At 44.7% G+C, this 21,263-nt stretch overlaps 1 protein-coding gene across 1 annotated transcript in view; it reads left to right on the forward strand.

The window, feature by feature from the left end:
- Window positions 1-1,111: 1,111 nt before the first annotated feature.
- PPME1 (protein phosphatase methylesterase 1) overlaps window positions 1,112-21,263 on the forward strand; it is a 25,427-nt gene continuing 5,275 nt past the window's right edge. Inside the window, exons 1-11 of the mRNA XM_070943025.1 lie at window positions 1,112-1,345; window positions 4,040-4,133; window positions 5,955-6,047; window positions 9,407-9,464; window positions 10,926-10,977; window positions 11,162-11,316; window positions 11,426-11,516; window positions 13,338-13,403; window positions 15,266-15,404; window positions 17,189-17,318; window positions 18,764-18,808. Coding sequence (XP_070799126.1) covers window positions 1,245-1,345; window positions 4,040-4,133; window positions 5,955-6,047; window positions 9,407-9,464; window positions 10,926-10,977; window positions 11,162-11,316; window positions 11,426-11,516; window positions 13,338-13,403; window positions 15,266-15,404; window positions 17,189-17,318; window positions 18,764-18,808 — 1,024 coding nt within the window. The 5' untranslated portion in view covers window positions 1,112-1,244. The remainder of the gene's footprint in view (window positions 1,346-4,039; window positions 4,134-5,954; window positions 6,048-9,406; window positions 9,465-10,925; window positions 10,978-11,161; window positions 11,317-11,425; window positions 11,517-13,337; window positions 13,404-15,265; window positions 15,405-17,188; window positions 17,319-18,763; window positions 18,809-21,263) is intronic.

Genomic DNA, 21,263 nt, shown 5'->3' on the forward strand with positions numbered 1-21,263 from the left:
ACCACGAAGGTCCCTTCCCAACTCTGTGATTCTCTTCTCTTCTATTCCTAATTCTATTAATTCCTTTCCTTTCCTTTCCTTTCCTTTCCTTTCCTCTATTCTATTCTATTCTATTCTATTCTATTTTTCTATTCTATTCTATTCTATTCTATTCTATTCCATATTCTATCCTATTTTCTATTCTATTCTGTTCTGTTCTATTCTATACTATTCTATTCATTATTCTATTCTATTCTATTCCATATTCTATTCTATTCTATTCTATTCATTGTATTGTATTCTATTGTATTCTATTTTTTCTATTCTATTCATTATTCTATTCTATTCTATTCATTATTGTATTCTATTCAATTTTCTATTCTATTCTGTTCCATATTTCTATTCTATTCTATTCTGTTCTGTTCCATATTCTATTCTATTCATTATTCTATTCTATTCTATTTTTCTATTCTATTCTATTCTATTCTATTCCATATTCTATTCTATTTTCTATTCTATTCTGTTCTGTTCTATTCTATACTATTCTATTCATTATTCTATTCTATTCTATTTTCTATTCTATTCTATTCCATATTCTATTCTATTCTATTCTATTCTATTCTATTCTATTCATTGTATTGTATTGTATTGTATTGTATTGTATTCTATTCTATTCTATTCATTCTGTATTCTATTCTATTCTCTATTCTGTTCTGTTCTATATTCTATTATTCTATTATTCTATTTTCTATTCTATTCTATTTTCTATTCTATTCTATTCTATTCTATTCTCTATTCCATATTTCTGTTCTATTCTATTCTACTCTATTCTATTCTATTCTATTCTATTTTTCTATTCTATTCTATTCTATTCTATTCATTGTATTGTATTGTATTGTATTGTATTGTATTGTATTGTATTGTATTGTATTGTATTGTATTGTATTGTATTGTATTGTATTGTATTCATTCTGTATTCTATTCTATTCTCTATTCTGTTCTGTTCTATGGCTCCACCTCGCCGTTCTCGAGCGGACCAGCCCTCCCTTTTTAATACTCCGTCTCCCAGGGTGCCTTTCGGCGACTTCCGGCATGGAGCGTGCGCCGCCGGACTGCCTTTCCCGTCGTGCCTCGGGGCGGGAGCTCCTCCCTTTCCGGCGAGCGGGCGGCCCGGCGGCTCCTTGCGGGAAGGCGGGGGCCGCATCCAACACGCCCCTCGGCCGCTGAGCTGCGCTGCTCGCCCGCCCGCTTTCCTCGCCCTCGCCATGTCCGCCCTGGAGAAGCAGCTGCAGCTCGGCCGCCTGCCCCCCCGCCCGCCGGGCCCCGCCGGAGGCAGCAGCCAAGCCCCTCCCAAGATGCGCATGGGGTAAGGGCGGCCGCGGTGACGTCACGGGAGGCCGCCGCGGTGACGTCACGGGAGGCCGGCGGTGACGTCATGGGTGCTGGGAGTGGGACGCGGAGGAGGGGGCCCCGCGGGGGGGGAGGAGGAGGAGGATTGGGGGTGGGGGGTGGAGGGGGGACGCCGAATGGACCCAGGGGCCTCCGGGGATGCTGGACTATAACTCCCATTATCCCCAGCCAGCCCGGCTAGGGCGTTGCCGGGCTCCCACTTGGGCCAAAATCTCACTGGATTTGATTCCTTCCTTCCTTCCATGGATCAGCCTCCCGTTAATTAGAGATTAGCCTATGGAGGGCCTCCCCCCCCAGCTGGATCATGAGGAGGGTCTCTCCCCCCCCACAGCGGGGTCATAGGATCTCCCCCCCTTGGATCATAGGGAGGTCTCCCCCCAGCTGGATCATAGGATCCCCTCCCAGCTGGACCATGGGGAGGGTCTCCTCCCAGCTGGATCATAGGATCCCCCCCTTGGATCATGGGAGGGTCTCCAGTCCTTGGATTATGGGGTCTCCCCCCCCTTGGATCATGGGAGGGTCTCCTGCCAGCTGGATCATAGGATCTCCCCCCCTTGGATCATGGGGAGTGTCTCCCCCCCCTTGGATCATAGGATCTCCCCCCCTTGGATCATGGGGAGGGTCTCCTCCTAGCTGGATCATAGGATCCCTTCCCAGCTGGACCATGGGGAGGGTCTCCTCCCAGCTGGATCATAGGATCTCCCCTCCTTGAATCATGGGAGGGTCTCCAGCCCTTGGATTATGGGGTCTCCTCCCCCTTGAATCATAGGGAGGGTCTCCCCCCAAGCTGGATCATGGGGAGAGTCTCAGCTGGACTACAGCCCATTTTTCCCCCTTGGGTGCCTGATCCCTCCTAACTGCCCCTTCCCTTCCCTTGAAAGACCCCCCCCCTTTGCTTTCCCACCCCCAACCCCCATCTTCCTCCTACCCTGTTTCCATCCCGCTCTCACCATCTCCAACCAATCATGGGGGCTTCTCTAAGACGCCAGACATGCTCCCTTTGATGGGGTGTGTGTGTGTGTGTGTGTGTGTGTAAAAGGGAAAAAGATCCCTAGGAGAACCAGCACCATGGATAGAGCTCCCCACCCCATCCATGGACTCCCAACCCCTCCAACCTGTAGGGTGGGGAGTAAGCCCTGGAGGATGGATGCTGTGGGCGGGGGTGGGTGGGGGGGAAGGGGTTGGGGGCCCCTGTTGGGAAATGCATTCGGGGGTTCTTTATACTCTACACATGTGAATCATGCAGTTGTTGAGTAAATTGGGCTTTCCCCCTTTGACTTTGCGTGTCGGGATCCACTGCAAAGTTTACAAATGTGATCACATGAACAGTCAAGCTTAGAGAGCATCACGTCCTCCTCCTCCTTCTCTCCACAAACCCCTCTTCCTTTCAGCACTGATGATGTAATCTAGTTGGGTCATGAAATGTCTGCATGAAAACAGCCAAGCTCAGAGAGCACCAAGGACCCCCACAGTTCTCCTTCCCACTCCTCCTCCTCTTCCTCCTCCTCCTTCTCTTCCTCCTCCTCCTCCTCCTCCTCTTTTTTTCCCACTAGTGATGTTAGCTAGTTGGGTAATGAAACATCTTCAAGAATACAACCAAACTCAGAGAGCACCAAGGATCCCACATTCCACTCCCTTCCAGCACTGATGATGTTTTCTAGCTGGTTTTCTGCAGGAAAACCAACAACCTCAGAGAACATCAAGGACCCAGTCCTCCTCCTCCTCCTCTCTATACACTCCACTCCCTTCTAGCACTGATGATGTACCCTAGTTGGGCCTGAAACGTCTGAAAGAAAAGAACAAAGTTCAGAGCACCAAGGAGCCCATAGTTCTCCTCCTCCTCCTCCTCCTCCTCCTCAAACCTCACTCCTTTGTAGCACTGATGATGTAACCTAGTTGGGTCATGAAATGTCTGCAAGAAAACCACCGAGCTCAGAAAGCACCAGGGACCCCACAGTTCTCCCCCTCCACTTTCTCGAACCCCTTCCTCCTCCCCCTCCATCATTAATTTTTCCAAGGGGTCCCATGAGAAACTTGAGCCAAATCAATAGGGTGTATGAAATTGCGTAGGCATAAATAAGTGGTTGCCTTCTAAATAAAAGCCAAATGGATAAATTAACTCTAGAATTAAAAGATAAAGAAGACTCAAAGTATTTTATAGTATGGAATAGATGGTATAAGTGGATAAACCAAAGGAAAAAAGGGTAAAGATAAGAATTAAGAGGAAATGAAAAAAAAAATGTGCCATCAGATAGATAGAAAAGGTAAATAAATCAACGTCTGTCGATTTGTATATATGTGTTTTATATAATCATATGTACTTAGTTTGTTAGTGTAATTATGGATTGAAAATGTAAATTTTAAGAGAGAGAAAATTTGTATATTCTCTCTTTTTGTTTTTGTTTGTTAATATTTTTAAATTCAATAGTTTTTAAACTGAAAAAAAAAAGCCACCTATGGGGACCTGGGCAGAGCCAGCCAAAGCCCCAAATTTAGCCCGGAGGCCATAAAATTCCCAGGTCTGTTTTAGAGTCTTTTTTTAAAAAATAAAAATAAAAATCTAATGGCTCCCTCATCCCTTGATGGCGGTTGGACTCAGATGAAGATTTGTAAAAAGTTAAATATCTTCTTTTCCCTTTTTTTTTTTCAGGCCTGGAAGGAAGCGCGATTATAGTCCTGTTTCTTGGAATCAATATTTTGAATCTATGGAAGATGTCGTGGTTGAGACTGACTCCGGCAAGGATATATCCTTTTCTTTTGGCCTCTTGCTTTACTTATTCCACTTGCCGACTCTGGATTAGGCGGTTAATATTTAAAGCTAAGGATTCTCCCAGCTCCGTTCAGGTCACACGTGTTTTTGCTAACCTAATCTTTTCCCCTTTTAAATGTAAATTTTAATTTGTTTTTAAATTATTGGGTATTTTAAATTTGTCTCAGCCAAATTATTTAATTCGTTTTTATTCTATTTTAAATTTTTGTATTTATGTGTTTTATTCTGTGGCTGTTCACCGCCCTGAGTCCTTCGGGAGTAGGGCGGTATATAAATCCAATAAAGTAAATCCAATAAAGAAAGAAAGAAAGATGGCTTTCGAATTAAATACGCAAAACCACTGTGGGCCAGCCATTGCTTCCTTTTTGAAATCAAGAAGAAAGCTATAGGCCTTATAAGTCACCTCTATTAATTAATACAGGTTGTCCTCTCATTATGACAAATCACTTAGCAATTCTTCGTAGTTACGGTTAACCTCCTTAGGGGTACTTCCAGCCCCCTAACCCTCTTGGTTGCTCTTCTCTGCACTCTTTCTAGAGTCTCCACATCTTTTTTACATCGTGGTGACCAAAACTGGATGCCGGATTCCAGATGTGGCCTTATTACCAAGGCCTTATAAAGTGGGATTAACACTTCACGTGATCTTGATTCTATCCCTCTGTTAACGCAGAGGGATAGAATCAAGGATCAAGGTGGGAAGGAAAGGGAAGAGAAGAGAATACAGAAGGGAATAGAATAGGAATAGGAATAGGAATAGGAATAGAATAGAATAGAATAGAATAGAATAGAATAGAATAGAATAGAATAGAATAGAATAGAATATGGAGTGGAATGGAATGGAATGGAATTAGAATAGAATAGAATAGAATAGAATAGAATAGAATAGAATGCAGAATAATTAGAATAGAAATAGAATAGAATAGAATAGAAGAAAAATGCAGAATAGAATAGAAATAGAAAGAATAGAATAGAATAGAATAGAATAGAATGCAGAATAATTAGAATAGAAATAGAATAGAAGAAAAATGCAGAATAGAATAGAATATGTGGAGTGGAATGGAATGGAATGGAATAGAATAGAATAGAATAGAATAGAATAGAATAGAATAGAATAGAATAGAATAGAATAGAAGAAAAATGCAGAATAGAATAGAATAGAAATAGAAAGAATAGAATAGAATAGAAAAGAATAGAATAGAAAAGAATAGAATAGAATAGAATAGAATGCAGAATGGAAAGGAATAGGAATAGGACAGAGATGGAAGGGACCTTGGAGGTCTTCTAGTCCAGCCCCCTGCTCAAGCAGGAGAACCTACACCATCTCACACAAATGACTGTCCAGTCTCTTCTTAGAAACCTCCAGTGATGGAATGCCCACGATTTCTGGTGGCAAGCTGTTCCCCTGGTTAATTGTCCTCACTATTAGGAAGTTTCTCCTTAGTTCTAGGTTGCTTCTCTCCTTGATTAGTTTCCACCCATTGCTTCTTGTCCTGCTTTCAGGTGCTTTGGAGAATAGCTTGACCCCCCTCCTCTTCTTTGGGGCAGCCCCTCAAATACTGGAGCCCTGCTATCATGTCACCCCTAGTCCTTGTTTTCTCTAGACTGGCCATTCCTAAATCCTGCAACCGGTTCTTCTTATGTTTCAGTCTCCAGGAGACTAGAAGACCTCCAAGGTCCCTTCTGGCCCTAGGATTCTATGATTCCGTGCCGTAGTATTATATCTTCCCCCCTCCTTTTTCCCTTAACCTCAAGTCTTTCCAGAGAAGGTTGTCCTTCCTTCCTTAACTGTTCATACACTTTTCGAGTGTACAAGAGTGGCTCCGAAGGTCCAGTCTTGCTCCTTCTTCACGGTGGAGGCCATTCCGCACTCTCCTGGGCCGTCTTCACCGTAAGTCCCCTGTTTCTTTGTTTCTTGATCAGAAATAAATAATAATAATAATAATAATAATAATAATAATAATAATAATAATAATTAGTAGTAGTCAAGGAATTAACTTCAGCCAAGTACATTCGGCGAATTCGTAAGATATTAATGTCCAAATTGAGTGGAGGAAACATCATAAAAGCCATAAATACCTGGGCTATACCTGTGATTAGATACTCTGCAGGAATAATTGACTGGACCCAGATGGAGTTAGACAATTTGGACAGAAAAACAAGGAAGCTTATGACAATGAATCATGCCTTGCACCCTAAAAGTGATGTTGACCGATTATATTTACCAAGAGCAGAGGGCGGTCGAGAACTCCTACAAGTAAAGCAGACTGTGGAAGAAGAAAAATGCAGCTTGAATGGTTACATCCAGAAAAGTGAAGAACCAATGATTAAGGAAGTAAATAAAGGAGGCCTTTTAAAGACAACTAAAACAAAAGCAGAATATAAGAAAGAAGTAATTGAGCAGCGAGCTGAAAATTGGAAACGCAAAGCTCTGCATGGCCAATACTTGAAAAGTATTGAAGGCAAAGCTGACCAGAAACTAACTTGGAACTGGTTAAGATCAGGAGTACTGAAAAAAGAAACAGAAAGCTTTATTTTGGCAGCTCAAGAACAAGCCCTAGCCACAAACTGCATGAAGGCAAAAATTCAACATGTTACCACCAACAGCAAATGCCGCCTCTGCAATGAGAAAGATGAGACAGTCGACCACCTGATCAGTGGGTGCAGCAAAATTTCACAAACTGACTACCTACAACGCCATGACCGCGTTGCTAAGATCATTCACTGGAAATTGTGCCAGAAGTTTGGATTTGAGTACAGCAAAAACCACTGGGAACATCAGATTGAGAAAGTTTTAGAGAATGAGAAACTCAAGATCTTGTGGGACTTTAGGATTCAGACTGACAGGCACTTGGTCCACAACACACCTGACATAACAAGAGTTGAAAAGAAAAAAGTATGGTTCATTGACATTGCAATACCTGGTGATGCACGGATTGAAGATAAGCAGCAAGAAAAAATCACAAAGTACCGGGACTTGCAAATTGAAGTTGAGCGACTGTGGAAAAAGAAATCGTGTGTTGTCCCGATTGTAATTGGAGCCCTTGGAGCAATACCCAAAGGGCTACCCCGCTATTTAGAAATTCTAAATTTGCCGGACTTGAACATTTTGACTCTACAAAAAACCACCTTACTCGGAACAGCTTACATCCTCCGACGATACCTTAACAGTTCCTAGGTCCTTGGTTAGGATTCGAGCTGCTGAGCGATTAACCAGCCTCAAAGGCTGTGAATCTCACTACAGATTAACCAATAAATAATAATAATAATAATACATATTCTTAATTCAAGTGAATGCTTGCTTTAAAACCACCCCTCTACCCCACAAAGTGACTCTGGGCATGTTGCTCTACAGGCAGTCCTCGACTAAACGACCACAATTGAGCTCAGCGTTTCTTTCATCAAGTGAGACATGTCGTTAAGTGAGCTTTGCTCCCATTTTAGGACCGCCACCGTTGTTCAATGAATCACAGCGGTGATTAAATGAGTGACAAAAGTTGCTAACTGAATCCCTGCCGTTGTTAAGATAAGACGTTAAGTGGTCGTTAAGCGAATCTGGCTTCCTCCATTGAATTTGCTTGTCCAGAAAGGGATCGTGTGACCTCGGGATGCTGCGAATGTCATAAATACGAGTCAGAGTTGCCAAGCGTCCGAATTTTGATCCCGTGACCAACCGTGGGGGGATGCTTCAACGGTTGTAAGTGCGAAAAACGGCCGTAAGTCACTTTTTTCAGTGACGTCGTAAGTTCGAACGGTCACTCAATGAACTGTCGTAAGTCGAGAACTGCCTGTACTCTGCCTTGTGGCATCTCGTTGACCAGGGGCGCTTTCATTTTTTGCAACCCCTCCCCAGCTGTCGTTTTTATTTTTGCAGGAAAAGCTCCTTTTTGTGTTGTTCGTTTTTTTGGTCACGCGCTCTTCCCAACAAAAACCTATTTTTAAAACGGCCTCTCAGCAGAAATGTCTCTTCAGGGTGTCTGTGCCCAAATTAACACATTTATATAAAAAGTGTGAAGTGGCAGGGATATATCATCAGGGTGTCATCGGCGGTGGGCATTGGCAAAGCTTCGTGTCCGGAGGGGGAGAGAATGGCCCGGGGGGTGAGTGGGCATATGGAATACAGGTAGTCCTCGACTTACAACAACTCATTGAGTGACCGTTGCAGCGGCACTGAGAAAAATGACCATTTCTCACACTTACAACTGTTTCAGTATCCTCACGAACAGGTGATCCAAATTCAGACTCTTGGCCACCTGACTCATATTTATGACGGTCGCAGTGTCGCGGGGCGACCTTCTGACAAGCACAGTCAGTGGGGAAGCCCGATTCACTTTACAACCGGGTTACTAATTTTATCAATGGCACGGATTCAACTGTGGCAAGGAAGGTCGTAAAATGGGACAGGACTCGCTTTAGCAAATGTCTCGCTTAGCTGCAGAAATTTTGTGCTCGATTGTGGACATAAATCGAGGACTACCTGTACTGAGGATTGACTTAGAGCAGTATTTCTCAACCTTGGCAACTCGAAGATGGTGTTCGGACCCAGCTCCCAAAACACGACAAATCCTTTGTATTTAAATCAATGATTCCTTTATTCGGAGCGCCAGCAGCCCCGGCAAAAAAGTTTCTCTCTCACCGCAGGGTAACAAGTCCGTCCAGCAGGGAGATGAATAGTTGTCTGCCACGTCTATTCATCTCCGGCCCCTGCCTTTTATCCCCAGAACCGGGGTGGGGCTTCGCTAGCAGCGGTGGCTCTTCCGTCCCGAGGACCGGCCCATAGATTTCCACTGCTCTCCTCTCCTCTGCCTTCTGCGCATCCGCATATCAGGCACAGGACCCAGCTGTTCCTCCTCCTCCTCATCAGCTACCTCCAGACCTGGGGGCTGTTGACCCTCCATCTGACGGCTGACAGACGGCCCAGGCTCCTCCACTGTCTCTCTCTCTGTGCCAGCTCCATTCCCTCTTCCCCCTCGGAGCTCCCAGGTTGCCCTGATGCTGACTCCGATTCCCACGCCTCCTCCTCTTCCTCCTCTGATTCGGCCGCTGGGGGGGCCGGCGGCCGACAAGCCAAAACAAATGGATGGACTTCAACTCCCAGAATTCCCCATCCACCAAAGCTGGCTGGGGAATTCTGGGAGTTGAAGTCCACCCATGTTCAACTTGCCAAGATCGAGAAGAATGGATGATTCTGGGGACTTTAACCTCTCTGATTTTACTCTAACTATTTGGGTCATCTTATCTTTTCTGCAGGCCGCCATCGTGAACCGTATCCAATGCAGGATCGTAGCTTTGGATTTAAGAGGACACGGTAAGCCGTTCCAAGCTCGAGACTTGATTCTTTTTGGGATTTTACAGGAAATCAGAGACGTTTTCTCGGCAGGAATGCAGGTAGTCCTTGACTTACAACAGTCCATTTAGTGACTGTTCAAAGTTACATTCTCAGCTTAGTCCAAATTAAGTCCAAAACAAATTCTCCGTAAACAGTCCTTCGGCCTTATCACCAACCTCTGTCTAATTTGGCACCCTGCCAAAGGCTTTTCTTGGCAAAAGTTTAGAAGCAAGAGACTCCAACAAGAAACAAATTTAACAACGTTGCTTTCCTACAAAGAGCCCAAGAGCCTTTGCTGCTCTTTTAAGCCTTCTGGGAGGGGCCAATCATCTCCTGGCCTTACTCCGAAGTCGTCCCTTTTGCTTTAGCTGCTCTTGCCTTCTGGCAGCTCTTCTCATGCGTGCACTAGGAACAGGCTCCTCCTGTTCCTCCGCCTCTGGAGGCTCCGGAGTCCACGCATCACTCCCAATGACCCTGGTCCCATCTCTGCTTCTGACGCAGAGTCCGGGCTTTCCCCAGACTCCAGGACTGGCCCATGGTCCCCCCCCCCAGCCTCCTCACTGTCCGACTCCGCTGCCAGCTCCACGGGCTGCTGGCGGACCACAACAGGGGGAGAGGCCGGGCCTTGTATAGAGAGAGGGGAGACATTCTTTTTTTTTATTATTATTTAAAAAGTTTTACAAATACATTTTCCCCCCGGTTTTCCCCCCCAAACCCTCCCTAACCCTCCCTCCCCCCATGACTTCCTCAAGATGAAATCCAAATCAAAATCACATTTTATAATACCATAACCCCTAACTATTCCACCCCCTGTGTGCTATTCATTTCTTCGTAAATAACATTCAGTTATTCTATCCCTATATAATACATTCAGCTAAAAGCTATCTGATATTTCCTAGTTTGATATTTATTCTGTACATAATCTATCCACTTCTTCCACTCCCATACATAAGTCTCTTGAGTCCGATCTTTTAGATATGCTGATATCTTCGCCATCTCTGCAAAACTGGCCATCTTCAAAGTCCATTCTTGAATTGTAGGCACATCAACCCTTTTCCAATATTGAGCAATCAGTAACCTGGCTGCTGTCACCATATACAATATCAATTTTGTTTCACCCACTGAAAAGCCCTTAACTATACCCAGTAAAAACAATTGAGGAGAAAATTGAATTTTTTTCTTCAAAACATTTTGCATAACCCACCAAATTTTTATCCAAAAAGCCTTCGCTTTCTTGCAAGTCCACCATATATGATAATATGTGGCATCTAGGCAATCACATCTCCAACATTTTGGTTGAACATTAGGATACATGCACGACAATTTCTTAGGATCTAAATGCCACATTTTATAAAAATTTTCCCTCAAATCTCCCCAGAGAGGGGAGACATTCTTAATTCAGGTGAATGCTTCTTTTAATTTGACTTGGTTTCGTTGCAGGTGAGACCAAAGTGCGGAATCCCGAAGACCTCTCTGCGGAGACCATGTCCAAGTATGTGGCTCCCTAATTTGGGGGGAGAGGAAGGGGCTGTTGTCAAGTTTGGATACTCCCATCCTAGGGGACCAGTGGGGTCCCTTTGGCGAGTTGCTTGGCCACTGGGAGAACGAGCAAAATGGGTCTGGGGTCCCATCCAGCAGGATACGGCTTATGTTCTCCTGTTCTTACGTTCTTCTAGAGACGTTGGCAACGTGGTTGAAGTTATGTATGGCGACCTCTGCCCTCCCATTATGCTGATTGGACATAGCATGGGAGGGGCCATTGCTGTCCACACGGCAGCGTCCAACCTGGTGCCAAGCTTGTTGGGCCTCTGTATGATCGACGTGGTGGAAGGTAAGCCCACCAGAATGTTCTCCTCTGCATCAGCCTTTCCTAACCTTGCATTAGCCACGATGCAGGTCAGTTTGTTTAACACCGGGTGTCCCTCTTGTCACTGGTGCAGGGACGGCTATGGATGCCCTCAACAGCATGCAGAACTTCCTTCGGAGCCGCCCGAAGACGTTCAAATCTCTGGAAAACGCCATCGAATGGAGGTAACGTTAGAACCATGTCGGTCTGTTTGTGCTTCCCATCCCAATAAGCCAACTTTGTGCTCTTGTCTGTGGATCTAGCCACTCAGAGTTGCTGCAAACTGTGAGCTGGGCGGCAAAAATAAAATTAACAATGGAATACAATTAACCAGTGGAATGGATTGGACAGCCGTTTGTCCAACACGGTATGGGGCCGTAATGGTGAACCTATGGCACATGTGCCACAGATGGCACACAGAGTCATATCTGTGGGCACGTGAGCATTGCCCTCACTCAGCTCCAGCGCACATGCGGGCACCGGCCAACTGATTTTTGGGCCTTCCAAGCCCGCCGGAAGTCGGGAAACAGGCTGTTTCCAGCCTCCAGAGGGCCTCTGGGGATGTGTGGGGAAGGCCGTTTTCGCCTTCCCCAGGCTTCTAGAAAGCCTCTGGAACTTGGGGAGAGAAAAAATGGGACTTCCGGTCCCACCAGAAGTCTGGAAATGGGCCGTTTCCGGCCTCCAGGGGGGTGGGGTAGGCCGTTTTCGCCCTCCCCAGGCTCCAAGAAAGTCTCTGGAGCCTGGGGAGGGTGAAAAACAGGCCTACCGTGCCCACCGTGCCATCGCGTGCCAAAAGGGGGGTCACATGCGCAGGGGCGGGGCGCATTAAATTATGGGTGTGGGCACACACGTGTGACCCCCCTCCCTTTTGGCACGTGACGGCAAAAAGGTTAGCCATCACTGGTATAGGGTCTCCTGCTTGGGCAGGGGGTTGGACTAGAAGACCTCCAAGGTCCCTTCCAGCTCTGTGATTCTGTTAATTCTGTTAAAAAGATAGCAAGTGCCAACTCTGTGGACCACCTGGGCAGCTGCTGCAAGAAGATCGCCCAGATTGACTCCAAACAACGGCATCACAAAGTAGCAACAATGGTGCATCTGCAAGAAATATCACTTGCCTGCAAGCAAGAACTGGGGGAAGACCGTAAAACAGAGAAAGAAATAGAAAATGAAGAAGCTAAATTGCTCTGGGACTTTGGAATTTTAACGGATTCTACTCTGGAAAGAGTGCAGAGAAGAGCAAGAAAGATGATTAGGGACGGGAGGCTAAAACATAGGATGAACGGTTGCAGGAACTGGGCATGGCTGGTCTAGTGAAGAGAAGGATCAGGGGAGACAGGAGAGCATCTTCCAATATTTGAGGGGCTGCCACAGAGAGAAGGAAGGGGGTCAAGCTATTTTCTAAAGCACCTGACGGCCAGACACAGAACGATGGATGGAAACTGACCAAGGAGAGATTCAACCTGGAAATAAGGAGACATTTTCTGACAGTGAGAACAATCAACCAATGGAACAGAAGTTGCCTTTGGAAGTTGTAGAAGCTTCATCATTGGAAGCTTTCAAGAAGAGACTGGACTGCCATCTGTCATAAATGGTATAGGGTCTGCTTGGGTGGGGGGTTGGACTAGATGACCTACAAGGTCCCTTCCGAGAATGTTACACCTGACTCTGCTGCTAGATCTGCCGGCATCTGACGGGCCGCAACACACTTCCATCCAACACCAACATCTTCCTTGGTCCTAGGTGTAGAAAAAAAATGCAAAATCCAGTCTGAACATCTGGCTGACCTTGCGACGAATCAAAATAAACGATAATAAAAAGAAAACTAGAGACAGGGAGTTCCACATCGGTTACTTTGCCTTCCTCTGAGAGGGGACAGGTGGGACTTAATTCAAAATTCAGCAAATCATCTTTGCTGTTAAAAAAAAAAAAAAAGAGGAAAATTAAAACGGCACTTGGGGATTCCGTGTGGGTGACAGCTTCTTGTGTGTGTGTTGTTTTTTTCCTAGTGTGAAGAGCGGGCAGATCCGAAATCTCGACTCCGCCAGGGTGTCCATGTTCGGCCAAGTCAAACAGTATGTCGACTTTTTTTTTAAATTTTTAAATTTATTTTTTAATTTATTTTTATATGCCGCCCTTCTCCGGAGACTCAGGGCGGCTTACAGTGCGTTAAGCAATAGCCTTCATACTTTTGTATATTTTATACAAAGTCAGCTTATTGCCCCCACAAACTGGGTCCTCATTTTACCCACCTTAGAAAGGATGGAAGGCTGAGTCAACCTTGAACCTGGTGAGAATTGAACTCGCAGTAATTTCAGGCAGCTGGATGTTAAATGCTGCCTTAGTAGGAGGCATTAGCCTCCTACGCCACTCAGGCTCCTCCCTTTTAAACCTCCCTTCCCTGCCTTCTTACATACATGAAAATCCTTGCATCTGGGCCCTTTTGTGAAACCCCTTCCTGGCAGGGCAATGCTTTTCAAACTTTAAATTATTTTAATATGTCTAGACTTCAACTGGCTAGGGAATTCTGGGGGTGCGGAGCTATTGATGGAGCTCAGGGTTTGCTTGCAGGCGTTTCATTACCTAACTGGGTACCATCATCAATGCAAGGGATGGTGGGATATGCTCTGTATATAGAACTAGCTGGATGCCCGTCCTTCGCTACGAAACTATGTGCTCGGGCTTGATAAATTGACACTTGCAGCCTGAAACTTAATGTAGAATGTGTAGCTCCGTAGCGTCAGAGTGTGTTAATATAATGCAACTGGCAGTTGGAACAGAGTGGGAAGGGGAGTAGAAGGTCCCAGCCCGCAGCATCCATCGGTATTCATCTGGCTAGCATCCTGTCAGTGTGTGAGAGAGTTGAGGGGTGTTTGGAAACTCAAACAGTATTGGCTGTGTGAGCAAGGAGGAGACAGGAAGAAGGCTAGGCACGGCTTAAGCTCAACTGTTTTGCAGTAAAGCTGCTTGCTGCTGTGAAAGTAAAACTGAAAGTGAAACTCCTCTCCTCTGCTTGTGTTTTGCATTCGGAACAGATTTCTTTTCAGGTGGGGAGTGGGAGTAGAACTCCTTAGCATCAGAGCGTATTCATAATAATAAGAGGAAATACTAATGCTCTGATGGTCATTTCGAAAAATCCTTTCTTAGTGAGCACCTAAAAGCCAAGGGGAACATACATGGCAAATTTCAAGTTTGTAGGCCTTACGGTTCTGGAGATTTCGTGATTACGGCGTGAGTGGTTTTCGCTTTTATATATATAGAATGGATTGCCCTGCCAGTGTTCGGTAGTTTTCTCCTTGGTAGTTCCTTGCTTAGAGTATTGTTTTCTGCTTGATTGTTTGTCTGGTGTTAATCCCTGCTTATCTGGCTGCTCATTGTTGGAGAGGAAGTGTTATGGTCTGTTGTTTCCTTCCTGGCTTTTGAATGGTGTGTACTCGACTTATGACCACAATTGACCTCCAAATTTATGTTGCTAAGCGAGACATTTGTTAAGTGAGTTTCGCCCCATTTTACGACCTTTCTTGCCACAGTTGTTAAGTGAATTTGGCTTCCCCCATTGACTTTGCTTGTTGGAAGGTCGTGACCACCCGAGATGCTGTGACCGTCATAATTATGAGTCAGCTGCCAAGGCCGTAAAGTGGGGCAAAACTGACTTAACAAATGTCCTCACCTAACCACAGAAATGTTGGGCTCCATTGCGGTCGTAAGTCGAGGACGTAAGCCTGGAAACACGGAGAAAGGGGCATGGCCATGAGCGAACCGTCACAGGCATATGTTGACCTGGAGAATTGCTTCGGCGGGCAGTTCCGAGATCCCGTCAACGTTCCTTTCGCTAGCCATAAAGATCTTTTTCCCGGAATTTTCTGTGTTCTGAGCTTGCCAATCTGGAAGCTCTTCGTTTTCATCTCATTTTTCTTCACAAACTTTGCAAAATCAGGTGCGAAGAAGCCACGAGCCCCGGCGGCCCCCGAGCCATCGTGGAAGGGATTATAGAAGAGGAAGAAGAAGACGAGGAAGAGGAGGAGAGCGAAAACGGGCAGTCTCTCAACAAGAAGAAGAAAGACGACGACGTGGAGGTGAGAAACTTTTTAAAGCCATTTTCTGTTTGCCACAATCTGGTCTTTTGCGTCTGAAGCCTGTGCGAAATTTTCTGGAGCTGAGATGCTCCAGTGTTAGAAGCAGTGGTGGGATTCTGCCGGTTCGAGCAAACCGGTAGTTAAATTGTTGGCTGGATCCGCCCCTCCCCTTCCCGCCCCTTCTAGGAGTCCCCAAGTGCCCCATTTTCACTCCCAGGAGGCTGCAGGGAGGCCTACTAGGCCCAAAACGGTGCACGGGAGTGGGCCGCGCGTCCCATCCCCCCCGTGCCCCGTTTTTACTCCCAGGGGGGTGCAGGAGGCCAAGTGCTGCCTGTCACACACCCCTGGCCACACCCACCCTGGCCACGCCCACCCAGTCGGTCATTAGGGCAGAGAACCGGTTGTTAAATTATTTGAATCCCACCACTGATTATAAGGCGTCATTCTGGATATATGGGTAGTCCTTCGCATACAACCATTCGTTTAGTGGCCGCTCGTAGTGGCAAGCGCTCTGAAAAAAGTGACTTACGACCGTTTTTCACACTTAACGACCGTTGCAGCATCCCCAGGGTCACGTCGTCAAAATTCAGACACTCGGCAACTGGCATGGACTTATGACTGTTGCAGTGTCCCTGGTCCTGTGATCCTCTTGGCAACTTTCTGGGAAGCCATGGAGCCCCATATTTCTGTTGCTAAGTGAGGCAGTAGTTAAGTGAGTTTTGTCCGGTTTTACAACCATTCTTGCCACAGTTGTTGAATCAATCAGATGTTACGTCAGTAAGTGAGTCTGACTTTGCTTGTCAGAAGGTCACCAAAGATCACATGATCCCGGGACACTGCAACCGTCATAAATACGAGTCAGCTGCCGAGCTCCTGAATTTTGACCACGGGGAGGCTGCAACGGTCATAAGTGTGAAAACCGATCATAAATTACTTTTTTTCACTCCTGTTGTAACTTGGAACACTCACTAAACAAACTGTTGTAAGTCAAGGACTAGTCTGCTTACAACCACAATGAAGCCCCAACATTTCCATCGTTAAGTGAGATATTTGTTAAGTGGATTTTGCCTCATTTGATGACCTTCCTTGCCATTGTTGTTAAGTGAATCATTGCCGTGGACGGGTTTGTAACTCAGTTGTTAAGTGAAATCTGGTTTCCTCATTGACTTTGCTTGTCTGAAGTTCTCAAGAGGTGGTGGATCACGTCATCTTCGGAAGGCTGCAACCTTCCGTCATAAATATGAACCAATTGAATCTTAAGTGTCCGAATTGTGATTGAGGTAATCACGGGGATGCTGCCACTGTCCTAAATGTGAAAAACAGTCCTCGGTCTCCTTTTTTCCGTCCCGTTGTAACTTTGGACGGTCACTAAACAGACTGTTGTAAATCGAGGACTACCTATGAATTCCGAACTGAGGCTCTCCTCGGGATAACTTTTAAACCCCCGAATAAATATCCGTGTGAATTGCAGTCCCACTGGTATTTCCCGTAACTCCTAACACAGAGGTCTTCAAACTTGGCGGTTTTAAGACTTGTGGACTTCAACTCTATTATTATGAACACGCTCTGATGCTAAGGAGTTCTACTCCCCCTCCCCACCTGAAAAGAAATCTGTTCCAAATGCAAAACACAAGCAGAGGAGAGGAGTTGAAGTCCACCAGTCTTAAAGCCGCCAAGTTTGAAGACCTCTGTCCTAGTGTCTGCTGCTTGCAAGCAACGCGGCTTCTCGGCCTCCTGCACGGTTGCATATTTACCTTTTTTTTCTCTCCCCCCCCCCCCTCCAGACCAAGAAAGAAGCCACGTACACCTGGCGGATTGAACTGGCCAAAACGGAGAGATACTGGGAGGGCTGGTTCAGTGGTCTCTCCAACCTCTTCCTCAATTGCCCTGTTCCCAAACTGTTGCTTTTGGCAGGTAGGTGGGGCTGCCTCCCCCTCCTTCTTCTTCCCCTCCTCCTTCCAGGAATTCTTCCCTTCCCTCTGCAAAGACGGCTCTCCAACTTCCTGACGCTTATTTATTTATGTATTTATTTGTATCCCGCCTTTACTATTTTGGCAAATAATGCAAAGAGGCGAACCTATGCGGCACGCCTTCCTCCTGCTATTTCGCCCCACAACCACAATCCTAGGAGGTTGGGCGGAGAGAGAATGACTGGCCCAAAGTCACCTAGCTGGCTTTCGTGGCTAAGGCGGGACTAGAAGTCGCGGTCCCCCACTCTCTAGACTGGCGCTTTAACCACTAAGCCAAACTGGCTCTCACAAATTTTTCCAATGTATTTTGCAGATGGGTTTACATGTGAGTATGTACAGGTAGTTCCCGAGTTGCAACCATTTGGAAAGAAAGAACGAAAGAGAGGGAGGGATTGATTAATGGATATTAAGTGGAGAAAGATGGATGATAGGAATGGATGGAGAGAGAGAGAGAGAGAGAGAGAGAGAGGAGAAACAGATGATAGATAGAAGATAGATAGAAAAGAGAGATAGATGGATGGATAGATGAGATAGATAGATAGATAGATAGATAGATAGATAGATAGATAGATAGATAGATAGATAGATAGATAGATAGATGATAGATAAAAAAGATAGATATAGATGAGGATGGATGGATAGATGATAGATTGATAGAAATAGATTAGATGATAAATAGATAAATAAAAGAGATAGGAGATGATGGATAGATTAGATGATAGATAGATAGATAGATAGATAGATAGATAGATAGATAGATAGATAAAAAGAAATGTAGGAGATGATGGATGGATGGATGGATAGATAGATAAAAAAGATAAGAGGAGGGAGGGAGGGATGGATGGATGGATGGATGGATGGATGGATGGATAGATGATAGATTGATAAAGATAGATGATAGATAAAAAGGGAGATAGAGATAGGAGATGATGGATCGATAGATAAAAAGAGATATAGGAGATGATGATAATGGATGGATGGATGGATAGATAGATATAGAAAAGAGAGAGAGGAGATGGATGGATAGATGATAGATGACAGATAGATAGATAAAAAAGGAGATAGAGATAGGAGATGATGGATAGATGATAGATAGATAAAAAGATAGGAGATGATAATGGATGGATTGATAGATTGATTAGATGATAGATAGATAGATAGATAGATAGATAGATAGATAGATAGATAGAGATAGAGAGATAGATATAGGAGATGATGATAATGGAAGGATAGATAGATTGATAGAGATAGATAGATTAGATGATAGATTGATTGATTCAGAAATGCAAAGAATGAATTCAAAAGTTGGCAAGAGGATTGGATTAACATATGGGGGGGCCTCCCTTCTTTTCTCCCTCCCGTCCCCCGACTCCCCCCGTCCTTTTCTAGGTGTTGACAGACTGGATAAAGATCTCACCATTGGCCAAATGCAAGGTAAAAATCTTCAGCTTTCTGGTCCAGGGTGGGTTTTAGGAAGGTTTCCTTTAAAACAGGGGTCTGCAACCTTAAACACTCAAAGAGCCATGTGGACCCGTTTCCCACAGAAAAGAAAACACCGGGAGCCACAAAACCCTTCCCGTGCCTGACTATTTCTTGAGCGGCCGCAAAACTAGCAAATGTAGTTGAATTAAACGTTCTGTTTTCTTCTGAAACTTTTCTTTTCTTGGATTTATCCATGGTTGGCCTACCGGGGGTTGAAAAGCTCTATCAATTGCGTGCCGGCGGTTGTCGCACATTGGCGGTTGTGACGCATATTTTGAGTGACAGGGAGCCGCTGCAGAGGGGTGAAAGAGCCACATGCGGCTCCAGAGCCACAGGTTGCTAACCCCTGCTTTAAAAGAACTCAGTTTCTGCCCCCATCCAATCCCCAGCCTTCAATTCATTCATTCATTCATTCATTCATTCATTCATTCATTCATTCATTCATTCAATAAACCTACCAAGGCTATTTTCTGATGCATTAGCTGGATTCTCAAATGAGAAAATGAGGCCTCTTAAAGCACTGGTTTCCTCAAATATTTATTTATTTATTTATTTTATTTGTTTTAATTTGTAAACCGGCCTTCTCCAGCAGGACTCAGGGCGGTGAACAGCCAAAATAAAACAGAACATACAAAATATGTGTAGACGCTGAAAGAGAGCCGTGTTAGTGGCCCCAAATCATTAGTCTGGTCACCTTTTTCCAACTAACCAAGATTATTTAAAGATAAAGGTAAAGGTTCCTCTTGCACATATGTGCTAGTGGTTCCTGACTCTAGGGGGCGGTGCTCATCTCCATTTCAAAGCCGAAGAGCCAGCGCTGTCCGAAGACGTCTCCGTGGTCATGTGGCTGGCATGATTAAACGCCAAAGGCGCACGGAACGCTGTTCCCTTCCCACCAAAGGTGGTCCCTCTTTTTCTACTGGCATTTTTTACCTGCTTTCAAACTGCTAGGTTGGCAGAAGCTGGGACAAGTCACGGGAGCTCACCCCGTTATGCGGCACCAGGGATTCGAACCGCTGAACTGCCGACCTTTCGATCGACAAGCTCAGCGTCTTAGCCATTGAGCCACCGCGTTCCTTAAAAGGCGTTAGCTTTTTAAAAAATTATTTAGTCAGAAAAGGGGCTACAGTGGATCCTTGATTTTGATCATGTATGCAGTTTCTTACTGTATTATCACTGCTACATTCTTGTGGGTACTTGTTAAGTGTGAGTTTTGGTACTCAGACTTCACAATTAATTTTTTTTTTTAAAACCCCAGTCCTTTTATAGCCACGTTGGCAAGCAAAAGGGGTCCTTTCTCATCCTTCATGTCACACAAACACAAATTCTCCTTGTCATTATGCAAAGACACTTCACTTGCCAATTTTTTTTTTTTAATTTTGCTGCCATTTGTGTGAACTTCATCGCTGCCAGTTTTGTTTTTTAATCCAGGATCTGTGAAATCACCCAGATTTAGCTGCATCCAATTATCTTGTCTCCATGTATCGTTATACATTTTAATTTTACTTATGCTTTTGAATCTGTCTTGATTCTGGGCTTGTAGTCAGTCAATCAGTCAGTTTTTTTGTTTTTATTTTTTATATATTATATTTATTTATTGGTTCAATTTATATGTCTCCCTTCTCCGGAGACTCAGGGTGGCTTACAATGCGTTAAGCAATAGCCTTCATACTTTTGTATATTTTATACAAAGTCAGCTTATTGCCCCCACAATCCGGGTCCTCATTTTACCTCCCTCGGAAGGATGGAAGGCTGAGTCAACCTTGAGCCTGGTGAGATTTGAACTTGCAGTAATTGCTGGCAGCTGGCAGCTAAGTGCTACTTAACAGCACTTTAGTCCGCTGCGCCACCTATATTATAATATAGTATAGTACATTTATTACATTTTTATTTATTATATTTATTTATTGTATTATTTTATTTTATTTTATTTTATTTTATTTTATTTTTTATTTTTTATTTTTTTCATGCCGCTCTTCTTCCCTATGTCAGGGTTCCAAGTAATAATCCCAGAGCAAGCAAAAATCCGAGGCAGGTGAATTCCTCAAAGATTACTTTTATTGGAAATATCAAATTGGCACAGACCTGGTGAAAACCGACTCTGAAAACTCCCCCCAGTTTTTCACCTCATGAAAAGTAAAAGATTTTCTACTTTCTCAAAACAATTAGTCACACGGTCCAGTCGCTGTGCAGTCCGACAACTTGGGGGGCGGGGGGGCATCACTCCGCCTTCCTCCAAGCAGGTGCGAGAATGTCCTTGGTTCCCAAGAGAAAATATTTTCTTTTGCCCACAATAATCCCCTCTATCTCAAATCCCCCCTCCCTGATCAACTCAGTTATTTATTTATTTATTTATTTATTTATTTATTTATTTATTTATTAATTAATTAATTATATTTCTATACCG

This window comes from Pituophis catenifer, unplaced genomic scaffold (genome assembly GCF_029215685.1).
Source record: "Pituophis catenifer annectens isolate HBS135680 unplaced genomic scaffold, rPitCat1.0.hap2 SCAF_4, whole genome shotgun sequence".
Lineage (NCBI taxonomy): Eukaryota > Metazoa > Chordata > Lepidosauria > Squamata > Colubridae > Pituophis > Pituophis catenifer.